The sequence below is a fragment of the Microcaecilia unicolor genome, chromosome 8, assembly GCF_901765095.1.
Source record: "Microcaecilia unicolor chromosome 8, aMicUni1.1, whole genome shotgun sequence".
Taxonomy (NCBI): Eukaryota; Metazoa; Chordata; class Amphibia; order Gymnophiona; family Siphonopidae; genus Microcaecilia; species Microcaecilia unicolor.
Genome location: NC_044038.1, coordinates 197651012 through 197668224, shown reverse-complemented (window position 1 = coordinate 197668224; position 17213 = coordinate 197651012). Strand labels below are relative to the sequence as shown.

At 41.5% G+C, this 17213-nt stretch overlaps 1 protein-coding gene across 1 annotated transcript in view; it reads right to left on the bottom strand.

The window, feature by feature from the left end:
* MYT1 (myelin transcription factor 1) overlaps positions 1 to 17004 on the bottom strand; it is a 151947-nt gene extending 134943 nt beyond the window's left edge. The window contains exons 1-2 of the mRNA XM_030213449.1: positions 16891 to 17004; positions 15342 to 15521 (exon numbers count right to left, since the gene is read on the bottom strand). Of these exons, the coding sequence (XP_030069309.1) occupies positions 15342 to 15521; positions 16891 to 17004 (294 nt within the window). The remainder of the gene's footprint in view (positions 1 to 15341; positions 15522 to 16890) is intronic.
* Between the last annotated feature and the right edge of the window lie 209 nt (positions 17005 to 17213).

Genomic DNA, 17213 nt, shown 5'->3' with positions numbered 1-17213 from the left:
GGCACGCTAGCATTTTTAGCGCATGCTGAGTGCTACAGACGCCCTTAGGAATATATGGGCATCTCTAAAATTTAGTGCTAACTAGCGCACCTTTGTAAAAGAACCCCTTAGTAAAGGAACAGGATTAAGGAAACACTGACATGTTCTCACACAGTCATTTACAAAACTGTTTACTTAGTTGCTGTTCCTGTTATTTATTTATTTATCTCATTTGTACCCCACAATTTCCCAACAGTGTCAGGCTCAATGTGGCTTACAACGGACCAGAGAGGCAGACGCCAATGCAGTAAAATGAAGCTAATACAGCAAAAAAACCTACAAGAGATATTGGGGAAGAGTAGGAATGGATGGAAGGATTAGGGAAACCTGGAGGGAAGGGGAATGTGTCCAAAATGTCTCTATATCGATGCGCTTCCAACAGTGGAGACACATGCAGAGGCAGTGGGATAAGCACTTCCAAATAACATGGTCTTTAGAGATTTCCTGAACGTTAGATGGTTTTAATGGTCTTTGGCAAAGAGTTCCAAAGCTGAGTGCTGATGAAAGAGAAGGAGGTAGCATACGTGGATTTGTACTTGATGCCGTTGCATTCTGGATAATGAAGGGTAAGATATGAACGGGAGAGTCTAATGCATTCCGGAGAGGTAGGGTGATGAGATCAATCATGTAGCCAGGTACCTCACCATATAGGATTTTGTGAACCAGAGAGCAGAGTTTAAAGGTGATTCGATCTTTGACAGGTAGCCAATGTAGTTTCTCTTGGAGGGGCGTGGCACTTTCAAACCTTGACTTTCCACAAATCAATCTGGCAGCTGTATTTTGGGCCATCTGCAGTTTCTTAAGTAGTTGCTGCTACATCCAGCATAGACTCCGTTACAGTAATCCAGATGGCAGAGAACGACGGACTATATGAAGTTGCGAAAGACCTCTCATGGGAAATATGGGTTAATTCTTTTTAGTTTCCACAGCGAGAAGAACATCTTCTTTGTGGTGGAGTTAACGTGTTTTTCGAGTGTAAGTGAAAGTTTTCATAATTTGGGAGAATCAACCTCTAAGTCAAAAGTCATCCAGTCTTTGAATCATCAACAGTAACAGGAGAGAAGAGAAAGGCCTATATATACCCTAAAAGTCACACTTTTCCTTCAGCCTGCAAGAAAGGATCTGGCTTATATTTAATTTATGCATTCTGTAAATAAACATTTAATACTATTTATATTATGTACTAATGTTAGTTATTTATGAAGACTTTTAATTGGAGGTGTGTTATAGCTTGTGGGATGAAGGGGGAGACTGACTGAAATTTGTTCACTAGGTTTTACACTAAGATTAAGAATGAGACCCCATGGCTCAATGACAGAGGGAGCAGAGCCAGTCCAGAATGTCTGGTGGGCTTACAAACAATTCTGCACCAATTGTCATGGAGAAGGATACCAAACTTCCCCTGAACCTAGTACCTCTGGAACATGAAAACACTGATTTCAGAAAGCCACTCTTTACACATAGAGCACCCATGCAGATATTTCAAGGGGGCATGGCTTGCACAGAAGTAAAATCAATATGTGGATTCCCCTTTTACAGAGGAAATACCCATGTATAGGGAAATTTTTCCATATCAGAGGCATAAACAGATTTTTTAAAGTGCTTATTTCAGCCAGTGCTTTAAAGGCATTCTCTTTAGGATTAGGATTTATTTACCACCTTTTTGATGAAATTCACTCAAGGCAGTGTACAGCAAGAGTAAATCAAACATAAGCAATAGACACAGCAGTAAAAATATTCAAATAACAATACAAAATATGGCACAGTATATTATTTACAATGTCAACACAATATACAATAAAACATTTTAATAGCATAGGGTGTAAGCAAAGATGGAAAATATAGATAATCCCACCCCCACCCATTGCTTATTTCCACTTCCAAAATGAAACCAAATTAAAATTACTTAAATTGGTGACACCTGCATGTAAAGGTTTATAAAAAGGGGCAGCTACACACGGAAGTGGCATCACATGAGCCAGCTCTATGGGTGCCAGTGAGCATCCCCAGTACTGAACAAGCCCTTTCATTGTATCCTTAGAGGGGCAATCTGTATTGTGTTGGCACCCCCAAACATTTCAAAATATTGACACCTCTAGTGCCACATTCATGTGGAAGCTGTGAAACCATCACATGCACATGCTTTCACCTCAGCGTAGAAGGAGTTGGGTTCGTCCGTTCATTTTTACCCTGTGTTTGTAAAATGGCTGCTCCTCCTGCCTGTACACGTGCACTCGTGGAGGTATTTTAGAAGAGGCTCTGCTGCCCCACTGTCTTTTCTAAAATACCACTAGAACTGAGCACATGCCAAGCTGAACATCTCAGTTCCAACCTCTACATTCTGTGTAAAAATGGGACTCAAAATGTGTTTGTGTCTGAGGCACTGAGAAGCAAATGGAAGGCTTGTATGAATCAGTGTTTTTGGGCACCTCTGTGGACGTGGTGGAAGGCATTTAGAGAAAGCTCCTCATTCTATCTTTTGACAGAGTATGACTAATGTTGCTTTTTTATGCTGAATATTTCTAAAGTGACGTCTTTTGCATTACTTACAATTTGTTCTTCCACTACTGTGATGTTTCCAGATACAAAAGAGATTAGATGAATCATGTGAAACATACGATCATCAAAGCATTAACCAGTGGCAAAGCAGCCTTTAAAGTACTGAAAAGGAAGATGTGCCTCCAAACCTCAAAGTTATATATGCAAAGTTAATAATGCTCCCATAAGAAATCAGGACTGCCATACTGGGCAGACCAAAGAATCATCAGACCCTGCATCCCATCTCCAACAGTGGCCGATGGCAGGTTTGGTCTTTTTTTACCGTGAGAACAAGGCTTTTCATTGCTCCCATGGGGCGTAAAATGTTTTGCTCCTTCAACCATGGTAATTTTTTTTTGTTACTACAGATTTACCGCAGGTCCCAATCCCCGTGTCATTCTTTTGTCACAATGTTATGATTGCCCTATACTTGGCTCACTTTTTTTTCATACAGTATAGCAGTGATTTCAATTTCTAGAGACATTTCTTTGTTCTTTAATTAAAGGGGAGGGGGGAGTCATCAATGTGGATTACCATTAAGATGTGTTATTTTACTATTAACCCCAGTTATTAGTAACTAGGTCTTAGTGCATGGGGGGTTGATTCTATTTATCACACCTAAAAAATTAGCACCAAAAAATATGCCTAGATGTATTCTATAAAATATGCCTACATTTAGGTGTACTTTATAGAATACACCTAGTGCCCGTCCACGTGACTAAGTTTAGTCGCAGGCAGTTACACAAGGTAAAAATTGATATAAACGCCGACACCTAAATTAGGTGTGGACCAGGTGTATTCTATAACCACACGTATACATTTTAGAAATGCCTGTGATCCACCCATTCCACGCCCATGGCCAGGCCCCCTTTTCAACTATGCGACTTAGAATTTATGTGCATCATGTTGCAGAATACACTTAGACAGTTGTGCACGTAAATTCTAATTAATGCCATGGTAAATAATTGCTTGATAATTGGCAATTATTGGTGCTGATTGACTTGTTAACTAATTAAGTTGAACGTATAAATCCAGAATATGACAGGATTTGCACAAGTAACTTAAGTTGCACTATATATAATCCAGGGAAAAATTGGACCTGTGCTAAAATAGCATGAGTTAGTGGCAAAATAACACATCTTAAGGGTAGCCCACATTGATAACTTCCCCCCTTAGTATGAAGAGTTTCAGTCTTTGATAACCAGAGCTGATATTGTGATGTCATAATGCATCATTCCATCAATGCCTAAGAGCCAACCTCATCAGTGATGTCACAATAGCATGATTGCACTGTATTTGGCTTATTTTTACTACATATAGCAGTGATTTTGATTTCTTTTTTCTTCATTAAGGGGGAAAGCTACTAGTGAGCTAGTAAGGTGTGCTATTTTAATGCTAACCCCCAGTTATTATTAAGTCTTATTGCATAAAACGGGACCTGTGCTAAAATAGAACAAGGTACTTATAAAATAACCCATCTTAACAGGAGCCTATGTTGATAACTTTCCACCCTTAGTTTGCTATCTGGGTAGCTGTCTAAAGCTAGAACCAATTTTCTGCTATCCTAGATTTATCCAGAAGTTATCAGAGGGATCCTTTTACTAAGCCACGGTAAAAAGTGGCCTGTGGTAGTGTGAGTGCGTATTTTGGGCATGTGTTGGGCCATTTTTTTTTACCACGGCTGGGAAAAAGGTCTTTTTTTTTAATGGGCCAGGAAATGGGCATGTGCTGAAATTAAAGCTAGCGCTCACCTATTTATGGCCTGAGCCCTTACCACCACCCATTGACTTAACAGTAAGGGCTCACTCGCTACCCACACGGTAACCATGCAGCACACACCAACTGCTGATTACCGCTTTTCTACCGCAGGATTTGGTGCACGCCAAACTCAAAATTACTGCCAGGTGCATGCGCTAGCCTGGCAGTAGTGTCGACCTGGCACATACTACCTGCATGTTAGCCCTCCTGTGCCTTAGTAAAAGGGCCCCAGAGTGAATCTTATACTAGCCAGATAACTGATAGCTCTGCTCCAGCTCTACTGATGGACCACTCCGGCACTACCTAGTTAATGCCATTAAATATCTGCGATATCAAGTGCTAAGATCCTTTTCCCGGTTGGAACATCATATGAGTACCTGCACTTGAGATTATTTATTACTTTGCACTTGTCCACATTAAGTTTCTTCTACCATTTAGTTGCCCAGACACTCAGTTTCATCAGTTCTTCCTGGATCTCATCATAATCCAGTCATATTTTAACAATTTTGGAAGATTTTGTATTGTCAGCAAATTAGATCCCGTCACTCATTGCTCCCTTTTGCAGATCATTTAAAGTAATTGCTAAACAGAACCAGTCCCTGTTCAGATCCCTGGAACACTCCACTATTCATCCTTCCCCACTGGGAAAATATACAGTCCTGTTCTGTTTCCAGTCTTTTAACTGGTTACTAATCCAGAACTGGACATTGGCTCCTTATCCCATGACTTTTTAATTTTCTGAGGGGTATCTCATATGAGACTTTATCAAATGCCTTCTGAAAATTCATATAGGTTCATCCTATATGGCTCATCCACTCAATATTTGAGAAGTACTTGTATAGTCAGCTTCAGACACTGGCTGCATAAAGGTTTTGTTTTTCAAATTTGTTACTGACAAATGGATACATTTTGTCCATGTAAGTCAAATTCTGATTAAAATTTATCTGCTTAAGTTGAGAAGGGGGCAGGGTATTCTGGGGATGGGGCAGCACTCAGCTGCTACCTGGACAGCTTTATCTGAATAAGTGCATGGTGTAAATGGCCACACTAGGGAGTCCTTTTACTAAGTTGTGGGAAAAAGGACCCTGCGGAACAGGCAGGGGCCATTTTTCCTGCACGCCAGGAAATGGGTAAAATGCCCCCCCCCCCCCCGAAAAAAAATTGACCACGTGGTAAGATAACTCTTACCGCACGGCTATGCTGTGGAGAACACTTACTGCCACCCATTGAGGTGGCGGTAAGGGCTCCTGCGGTAACCCGGCAGTAACCGGGCAGCACACGCAATGACTGATTACCTCTGGGTTAGCACAGCACTACAAACAATTCCTGGAGCACCAGAAATGGCATGCGCTCAAGCCAGAACTACCACCAGTGGCTGCGCTGGGCCAGCGGTAGTTCCGGCATAGCATGCAGTATGCCTGTGTTGGGCTTACCACCGCTTTGTAAAAGGGCCTCTAGGTTTTATCAGATAGCTTATCTGACCACCTATTCAGATGTCCAACTTATACAGATAGGCTGGGGAAAATCTGCATAAACATATCCTAATAGCTTATCCCACAGAATATTTAGCCCTATTTATTAACACCTTCCAAAAAATATAACAGATTAGTAAAGCAAGACTTCCCTTTGCCAAATTCATTTTGGCTCTTCTCCATTAAGTGCTGTCTATCCATATGGCCAGTAAATTTGTTATTCAATGTAATTTCTTATTTCTGAATTGCCTTTACAAATAGCAAACTCAAAGGAGGTCATTCCATAAGGAGCTACCTAGGTTTAGATGGCACATACATGTGGAAATGCCAGGACATTAGTCATTAATGCATGTATGTGTACACACACACACATGTAAAAATGAACGGCTAAGCAATATTCTGGTTGAAATGCTGTATAGTTTGCAGGTGTGTGTACACACTGGCAGAGCTTGGGCAGTGTGTGGGCAGGGCGCACAATTATATGCATAGATTATATTATCTATGTGTGGTCTTTTGCAGTCTAGGTATGAGCATTTACACCTGCTCTGTGGCTGGTGTGTTTGCACCTTAAATATGGGTGTATTTTCAGTAGTATTTGATAAAGGAAAAGTAGATTCCTACTTTTCTTTATAGAATAGGCTTCAAACAGACACTTTTCTAGTTTCTAAGTCTAGATGCCTCTTTATAGAATTACCCTCAAAGCCCCTAATTGTATAAAGTTGGGCACCCAGCTTTATAATTAGGACTACATTCATTAAATAGCGCCCAAATCTGGGTGCCAGAAAAAACTTGTTTGCACCCAATTATTGACATTAATTGGCTCGTTACCCAATTTAGTTGTGCATACATCTCAGGATTTCACCCTTTATAGAATTTAGAGGTTAGTGCTCAAAGTTGCATGTGCAAGTTAATAAGATCAGTTCCACATATTACTTAATATAATAATGAGCAGATAATTGATGCTAACTAGCTATAATCAGCACCAATTATGTGTGCAACTGCACTTAGTCCATAGTGCTTAATTGCAAAAGGGTGTGGACCGAGGATGAGCATAAGCATGTCAAGGGTGTGCTCAGGACTTGCGCACACATGTTACAGATACATACAGTTATGCCAGCTCAAAGGCTGGTCTAAGTGTTCGCCCTTAACTGTTAGCAGCAGTGGCGATCCTAGGTCGGCTGCCACCCGGGGACGGATCGTCGCTGGGCACCCCACCCCCCGGTCCAGCGGCGCCCGTCTCCCCAGGGTGCAGCATGACACCCCCCTGGTGCAATGAGACCCCCCTCCCCAGTGCATCAAGCCCCCCCCCCCCGGTGCATTCTTGGCTGCTGGAGGGTGCAGAAAGCAGCCGCGCGCCTGTCGGCTCCACTGGTTCCCTGCTCCCTCTGCCCCGGAACAGGAAGTAACCTGTTCTGGGACAGAGGAAGCAGGGAACCAGCGGAGCCGACAGGCACGCGGCTGCTCTCTGCACCTTCCAGCAGCGTGCACCCAGGCAGACGTTAGATTTGTAAATGCTTGTGTATAAAGTTAGGTACATAAATACAGACTTATGCAGAACTGCCATTACAGAGCTGACCTTCCTTGAATTACAAATTGTGTGCAACCATTAGTAAAAACAAGCTAAGGTTTCCTTTTACAAAGGTGCGCTAGTGTTTTTAGTGCACACTAAAAATAAGCGTGTGCTAAATGCTAGAGATGCCCATATATTCCTATCGGCGCCTCTAGCATTTAGCACACACTGATCATTAGTGCATGATAAAAACACTACTGCGCCTTTGTAAAAGACTCTCTAAGTCAATAATAATTATAAAAAATTTAAAAGAAAAACTACAACATGCAGCAAATGAAAAAGCAATGCATCTAAGAAATAAATTAGAATAAAATAATAAAACAACCCCAAAATAATATCAGAACTAGAGAATGACATGGGGACAAAGTTTGTCTCCATCCCCGCCCCGTCCCCATTGGTTCTGTCTCCGTCCCCACCCCATTCCCGCAGGTTCTGTCTCCATCCCCACCCCGTCCCCATGGGCTCTGTCCTCTTCTGCAGAAGCCTTGAACACTTATGATTTTATATTTAAATCTTTTTATTAAAATATAAAAAGGAACAATATGCTGTGCAACTGTTGTGTATAAATTACAAATAGAGAACAATAATAACAATGAGCAGTTATAATAACCCTCCTTCCCACCACCACCCTCTACCCTTCCAACCTCAACAATAGGTGATTTCTACTACACCAAGGAATCCTAATTCACACTGTTAAAATGTCCAGGGGTATAAAATACAACCCATTCTATATGCCCTATAGGGGAAAAATATGCCCTATAAAGCACTGTTATGTTTTTTTAATCTGTGGATAAATAAGAAATCATCAACAATCTCAGGATTCAATCTAGCTCTCCTGTCTTCCACAGTCCTTCCTGGAGCAGAAGTTGTCTTCTTAGAAGATGTGCTGGTAGCAGGATGTACAGGATCTCCCATGCAAATTTTGCTAGTTGTGGCCAGTATGTTTGCTTGTTTTTCCAAAAAATCAAAATATCTTTGTAGGCATCACTTAAACATAAATAACAGTCCAGTTCATTAACAGGCTTCAAAGTAGAAAATGACACAGGGACAAAGTTTGTCCCCTGTCCCCGTCCCTGTGGGCTCTGTCCCCATCCCTACCCCATCCCCGTGGGATCTGTCCCCATCCCCACCCCATCCCCGTGGGATCTGTCCCCGCCCCGTCCCCGCAAGCTCTGTCCCCGTCCCCATCCCCATCCCCATCCCCACGGTTACTGTGGTTCCCCGTTCCCGTGTCATTCTCTATTCAGAACATAATGATAAAATGAAAAGTAACAAGAAGAATCAATAATTTATATTAGTCAACAAAATTCCTACACTAACCAACAAAAAGGTTGACTCAGATAATAAAATAAGAAGGAAATCCACAAGTATAGGATATTAAGCACTGGTTTTTGTCTGAATACACCATAATCTAAATACTATAATTTACATACAAGGCTATTCTATAAAGGAAAGTATGTTTCTTTATAGAATACTAGCATAACTGGTCAACTATACACCTATATTTTAGGCATGAGCACTTACACCAGACATAGAGCTGGTGTAAATGCTAAAGTCTAGATTGCTCAAAAACACATGACTGGAGAGTAACAAGCCAGAATTCTTCTGAAGATGACAGGCTAAAATTATATTCTTAGGCAGAGACCTAATATGTAAACAGAGATTGAAATGATTCCCAAGATAAAGGGAGGTTAAACCCATTAATCACTTTAAAAACAAAACAGAGAATTTTAAAATGGACTTTCTTCTCTATCTGAAAACAGTGGTATGAAAAGAAAGGAGCTATTCCATCGTGTACTGCTAGTAATTGATTAATAGTGGTGTTTTAAGCTAAGTGCCAACATCTCATTAGTTTAATGGACAACCCTACACTATTCATAGTATGAAAGTGTAAAATCCTGCCCTACCTTTGTAAAGACCCAGGGCCTCAGGCTACAATGAACTGGATCGTTTCACCTCAAATTCCTCAAGATCTTTCTCACTATGGTCTTCACTTGTAGATCCAAGGATACTTTAGAGTCCAGGATAACCCTGAGAATTCTGACCTCTTCTTTTAATTGGAGGACAGAGCCCTGAATTACTGGTGGTGGTGGGGGTAGATGAATGCACTCCTCAACCCATTCAGAGGAATTTCAAATCAATCAATATTCAACTTGTGTATATAGCTCTTTGAAATGCAATAAGCCAACATGATCTCAAGTCCAAGAAATTAAAATCTGCATATCTTCTTAACCCTAAATCCCTAAGCAAACTATTGAAAATGATGGAGATCTCTGTGGCTCTCCACTAGTTAGCACAGAAGGGTCAGATCTCTCACAACTGTTTGCACTCTTTTGACAAAAAAATCAATTCAAGAGGCAGCGATACCCTCATCATCACTGTGTGCACTTTCGAAAAGTACATGCTACTGCGGTAGTTTCTCTTAATGCCCCCCTCCAGTGAATATGTCAAAATTGATTGCATCATGATCACTATGGCCATATAGAGGGGCATTTTTGAACGGAACCAAAACCTTGGCCGAAGTTGGGCCGTGCACAATGAAAATAGACTGAGCAGCTGGAGAGATAAGTGTTCTTTCAATTATTAGCATACAGCTGAATTAAGAATTAGTTGAGAGAACCGTTTAAAACAAATGAAGAATAGGAGGTTTTTTAGCCAGTGATGAATGAAGGAGGCTCCCTAAGGTTGAACATCTGATCAACAAAGGAGCACCCCATCATTGCTTGAGGCTTTTCTTCCTTCAGAAGAGACAGCACCACAACAGACAGTATGATATAGAGATCAATTTTAGTTGAAGAGTCATATAGAATCAAGTCAGAATAGAGACATCCAACTCATAATGTCCAAAATGGACATTCATCTTACATGTATTTTTCAATAGGAAATATGTCAGGATTTCCTGTCCAAAAATATGTGAGATGGATGTTCATGTGCTGAGGATGTCCAGCAAGAACAGTCATTTCAAAAACTGGAACATCTAACATATGAACATCAAAAAAGTAGGGACAAGGGTGTCTGTCTGGCAGCATTCTTAAAAGAATGGCCACCCAGGCATCCTTGCAGAGTGGAGGAGCAGCCTAGTGATTAGTGCAGTGGACTTTAAAACAAGAGATCCAGGTTCAAATCCCACTCTTTTATTTTATAATTGTGAGTCCTCCATGAACAGAAAAATAACCGACTGTACCTGAATGTACACCACTTCAATAGCCTTAAGGCTTGTAGGTGGCTTATATATTGCATTAGGTATTTTTCTGTTTCTGGAGGGCTCACAATAATCATTTAAAAAAAAAGAGTTTAAGTGGGAAGCAAACCAGGGTCCTTTGGTTTAAAGTCCAGTGAACTAACCACCAGGCTACTTCTAAGATTTCCTTTCTACTTTACTAAGCATGTCTATAATACCTGAAGCTGTCATAGAGCCTGGTATCCCCTTTCAGGGAAGAGGGAGGGGTCAGCAACCACTGGGGGATTAAGGAGGTGTCATGCCTTAATCCCTCCATTGGTCAGCTGCTAAATCAGAGTACCTTTTTGCACCCTGGATGTGACTGAAACCAGTCTAATTTAGGATGCCCTTTTTTTTAGGCTTTGATGTTTCTTCCCATATGGTAATTGCTGTTGGACATCCTGATTTTGGGCCCTCCCTAGTCCCGCCTAAAACACACCCACAACAGGCCCCCTTGCCATTTGGATGTACTGCAGTGTAGGATGTCCCTTTTCTGCCTTTGCACAATTGGGATTTGGACCTTTCAAGCATATGGATGTCTATTTGGGCATTTTGACATAACTATATACTTTGAAAATAATCTTCATAGCCTCACCATCATTATCCCTTACAAATGACCTTGCATTCCACTGAGCACTGGATCCTTAATTTTAATTTGACTAAATAGATTTATATTTCTTAAGCAACACCTGTGATTTCCCTATACCTGTGTCTCAGAGATGTCATAGTCACTGCAGCTGACATCACACATGCTGCAATAAGAATCAATAAGATTCCATGCAATGTGAAGTCATTTGTGACTTCTCTGAGACTCAAAGAACTCCTAGGACAGCTACTTATGAAATCCTATATAATAATTCTCACCTCCAACGTTCTGTGCTTGGGACCGTGGCTCCCTGGAGGTGGTGGTCTGCTAGGCAGACACGCACTGACGTCACTGATTTCAGGACAGCTGATTCCAAGGCAAGGAGAGGAGTAGGGAAACACATGCAGTGTGTTTCCCTACTCCTCCCCCTGCCTCGGAATCATCTGTCACCCCCCGTGCTACGGCCCCCTCGACCCCCCTGGCCCGCCGAAAACCGCCCCCCGCCGCTGTTGTGGACTACCTGTGCTGACGGGGGACCCAAACCCCCGACAGCCGAAGTGCTGTTATGCCCTTCGCGTTGTTCATCTTCTCTGCAAGTTTCTCTGCGTGCGTCTGACATCAGACGCACGCAGAGGAACTTCCAAAGAAGATGAACAACGCGAAGGGCACAACAGCACTTCGGCTGTCGGGGGGTTGGGTCCCCCGTCAGCACAGGTAGTCCAGAATGGCGGCGCCGCAGCGGGGGGCGGTTTTCGCCGGCACGGGAGGGGGGGTCGAGGGGGCCGTAGCACGGGGGTGGGGGGAGAAATTGCCTGCCTAGGGCCTGTTTTCTTGCCTTCAGAAACGGGCCTTTTTTTACTAGTATCCTATAACAGCTACTTATAAAATATTAAAAATATTGACTAGTACAAGTACAGTTTCTGTTTGCTAATAACTGTTATGGCTCTCTAAGTGCAGGATTGAAACACCACAGAGCACGGAGAACCAGTAGTTTTCTTGAATGATCAATAGCACAAAGTGAAACATATGCCCAGAATAGGCAACATTCTCTGTTGCTATGGTGAGATTTTTATGCAGTAAATAAATGGATATATTGATATTACAAGGTATCTGTGCTGTACTTGACCAAAAGCCGCAGAAGGTAATCAGTGTTTACATGGAGCAGTGCCTGTAGTGCTATAGAGACTCTTCCTGTAAAGAGAACAAGGACAGAAGGTGGGGTACAAATCTGTAAAGAAATGGAATTTATCAAAAAATCTGCTAGCAACAACAGGAAAAATTTTGGATCTTATAGTTCCTTTTCAACCTCCATTTCATCTTTCATTTTTTCATTCTATGGTCTGCTTACTACTACTATTTATTATCTCTGTAGCACTACTAGATTTATGCAGTGCTGTACAGAAACACATGATACCATACCTACCCGACTACTACTACTATTTATCACCTTTGTAGTGCTAATAGGTGTATACAGTGCAGTACAGAAACAGTCCCTGTTCAACTACTACTACTACTACTATTTATAGTCTCTATAGCACTACTAGATGTATGCAGTGCTGCACACAAACACATAAGAAACATTCCCTATTCAACTGTAGCTACTCTATAATGCCATTAGATGTACACAGTACAGTACAGAAACACATAAGTGTCAGTACTCATTCAACTATTACTACTACTACTATTTATCATCTCTGTAATGCTACTAGAAGTATGCAGTGCTTTACACAAACACATAAGAGACAGTCCCTACTCACTACTACTACTATTTATCATCTCTCTAATGCTTCTAGATGTATGCAGTGCTGTTCAGAAGCACATAAGAGACAGTCCTTGCTTGAATACTACTACTACAACAATAGCTACTACTTATCATTTCCATAGTGCTACTAGATATATACAGTGCAGTACACAAACTCATAAGAGACAGTCTCTGCTCAATTGCTACTACTATTTAGTGTCTCTATAATGCTACTAGATGTGTGCAGTGCTGTACACAAACACATAAGAGACAGTCTTTGCTCAACTACTATTACTAGTATTACTACTTATTTCTATAGTGCTACTAGATATATGCAATGCTGTACAGAAACACATAAGAGACAGTCCTTGCTTGAATACTACTACTACAACAATAGCTACTACTTATCATTTCCATAGTGCTACTAGATATATACAGTGCAGTACACAAACTCATAAGAGACAGTCTCTGCTCAATTGCTACTACTATTTATTGTCTCTATAATGCTACTAGATGTGTGCAGTGCTGTACACAAGCACATAAGAGACAATTTCTCATCAACCGCTACTACTACAGTACTAATCATTTCTATAGCAGTACTAGACGTATGCAGTGTGGACAAACACATGAGACAGTCCCTGCTAAACAGAGCTTACAATCTGTTCAGACAGACAACAGGACAAATAAGAACTTAGGGAGTTTCATTTATTATGGGAATAATTGAAACATTCTTAGACAATTTCTTCTAGTTTCACACAAAATCGTTATGGATCATTGATGAAAACTTTTAAATAGTAACAGTTATAAGAAAAAGATATGTGAGTATTATCATGGCCTGGAAAAGACACCCAGGCAGCATAAGAGAGGAAGTCAGCTAAGATGCTTCATAACACTCTCCGCTTCACCCATTCATCCAAAACACACACAACCATATTTCAACTTCTCACTCATCCACAAATTGATTACCTCTTACCCAAAATTGCCACACGCATACAACTCCCATTGTAGAGGAACATAGTAGATGACAGAAAAAAAGACCAAGCACCCATCCAGGTTGCCCCATCTCTGTCCACTCTGCTAAGGATACATCCCAGCTGCCAGCCATAAAGCTGCAAATACTCCCAGCACCATGCACAGAATAATAACAAGCACTGAGGATCCCTAGTAAGAAAAGCCTGTTTCATGCTTCCACCACCCTTTCAATGAAGAAATATTTCTTGATGTTGCTCCTCAGTCTCCTCCCCCAAGGCTTCATATTGTGACCTCTCCTTCTAAGGCAGAGGTTGGGGTTGGGGTTTCTGCCTGACTTATATGCTTCAATTATAGGGAAAGGTAATTCTCTAAGACTTTTCTAGGGGTAAAACTGGGTTTAGCTGCAGAAATGGGCTTTTTAGAAAATGTCCTCCTGCTAGACAGCACAACAATCCCTACAGTGAGAAGAGGGATTCATAGCAGTGGGGCCGGGGAGAGGATGGTACTTATACACATACTTTTGAATTTTCAACAGTTAGCATATATTTTTCTCTGGAAACCTACTCATACAAATCAGCAAGTATAAGTGTATGTGCTTAATTTTTTTTTAACTAATTTTCAAAGTGATTATTTTTATTTGTCAAACTGGCTGAATGTCTTTTGGCATTAAAAATTGCTAATTCACAAGCTTAGATTAAACAAGTTCTAAGCAAAGATGGGGAAGGATATCCCAGTGGCTGGAGGACTCTCAGGCACACAAGGGTCAGGAGGATCAGTTCTGACTGGTGAAAGTGGTAAACCTTGTGAGGATATCTGTTATTGTGTATCATGGATCCTAGTGAGCTTATCTCTGCAAGTGTCTTCTCATGTGGGATCTGTCCTTATTTGGCATGCTCATATGATACCTGCCTAGTTTGGATATATCCTTTGGCTTAACTTTACCAATGTACAAGCTCTCAACATGTGTCCCTCTGTGTTGTGCCTGTTTATGTAGATGTGATGTTGATTCCTTTCTGAGCTTTGAGTGTAGCCTTCTGTTGCATAATATGGAAAGACACATAGGTAAATTAAAAGGAAATAATGTGTCATGAACCCTCTTCCATGATTTTCCATAGAAGGAAAATCAAATAGAAATGACAATTTCACCATGTGACCAACACAATAGCCTGTTACGGCTTACCCCTCCTCTGAAACAGCATATGTATCTCTGAAGCAGAAGCCTCTAGAAAACTATAGAAATTGCTTTTGAAATGAGGTCAACAAGAGCAGCTCTGTAACACTTCCTCACACACTGGAAAAGAGTGTACACATTCACTACATCACATGATATGTATATATAAGATTGGAAACTAATCCTGAGTATAAATAGGGCCACTGTCTCTGCCCAAGGCCTCATTCACAAACTTAGGCAATACCAGTCTTCACTCAGGGCTTGACTGCCTCACCTTGATGTGTCTGCTCTGGAGTCTCTTTGCTTTCACACAACTGCAGATCTTTTCTCCACGGGTCCACCTCTGACTCAGTAGTTCACCCCGAAACTCATTTTCTGAGGATTCAGGAAAAGAAAAATGTTTGTCAAAGAAAATAATGCAGAGCAGTTGTGAACCCATGGCATTAACTGAGTCCTAATTTTTAAAAAATATAAGTTATAATAAATACATAATTAAAGTGCAAGTGCTGTGTTATCAACCCTTTCAGTCAGTCGGTCAACAAAACCTTTCTAGAAGTAGAGCCTTGGGCTGTGCCGCAGAAAAGACTTGACGAACACATAGCATCCTTTAGAAAAATGAATAGTGTTACAGGTATTTTTTTTTGTTACATTTGTACCCCACGCTTTCCCACTCATGGCAGGCTCAATGTGGCAGGCAATAGAGGGTTAAGTGACTTGCCCAGAGTCACAAGGAGCTGCCTGTGCTGGGAATTGAACTCAGTTCCTCAGGACCAAAGTCCACCACCCTAACCACTAGGCCACTCCTCAGCCACTCCTCCATTCCATGTATGGGTACTGATAGCTGAACATCTTCAAGGATAGTGAGAACGCCAAGACAGGTCTTCATAGAAACACAGAAAATGACAGCAGATAAAGACCAAGCAACCTATCCAGTCTGCCCATCTACACCAACCACTAAGCTCTACAATTCCTTCCTCTCCCTCAGAGATCCTTTGTACTTGTCCCATGCTAAAGAAGCATTGAAAATGTTGAAAGATGAACATTTTTGAGGCTATGTCTGTCTCCTGACTAGCATATATCATCTATCCATAATATTTCTGTTTTATACTTCCTCACATTTAAAAAAAAAAAAAAAAGCAAACCCTAAGTCCACAGCCTCTGGATCAGGAAGGGAGAGAAGAAAAGAGGAGAGCAGGAGGGTCCAGGACTAGTGAAGGTGAAACACAGAGGGGGAAGAAAAAGGGGAGAAAGGAGTAAGGAAGGGGCTGGATTTAAGGTGGAACAGGACTAGAGTCATAGAAGCAACCCTTGTCACTAAATCCAGTTCCCACAATATTGAATTCTCTCCTTTTCCCTATTATTCCTGGTCCCCATTCTCTTTCCCATACAGACCCTCACCCATCCCCTTACTTACTATTAGGGTCAGTACTGGACATGTCCACAATCTCTCTTCTCCCTCCAGCTCCTCTCTTTGTACCACTTTTCCCTTTGAGCTTTTCTATTCTGAAGTTGACTTCCAACCTCTCTCACATGCTCCAGTGTCTCCACACATTCCCAACCTCTCTTTCCTCACCATTGCACTTGCTCGTGTACCCCTCAAATCTCAATTCATCCTTCTAGCCCCCCTCTCTCTACCAATCTCCCCTCTGATCCCTTCTTTTCAAGAGGAAGAGAGAGATAGTGGATCTGGTCACTTCTACCTCCTCCCTTGCCATTAAGCTCAGTCTGGTGGCCTGAGACACACAGGGCACTGTCATGCTGTGCACAGTTCAAAGTGTAAGTTGAGTCCCACTGGCAGAGGAAGCAGAAGTGACTTGATGTACCATCACTTTCCTCCTGCTACTGCAGTCTGGCTCAGCAAAAGAGTTATCAGTGGCAGTCAGGTAGATGAGGAAGAGGGGGTCCCTAATTCCCATGATTCCTTGATGAGAGCCCATTTACGCAGTCTTTACCATGGCTGGGGAATCTTGGAGGTCTAGGAGACCTGATTAAAGTTAGTGGAAACTTAATGACCTTTTCCTATGCCCATACTCCATGACAGATAAATCTATAGCTGCTACCTATTTAATCCAATTTACAATTTACCCTCAGCAGAAAACAGAACACAGGGCTACAAAAATGCAAACAGTATGAGAATAACACAACA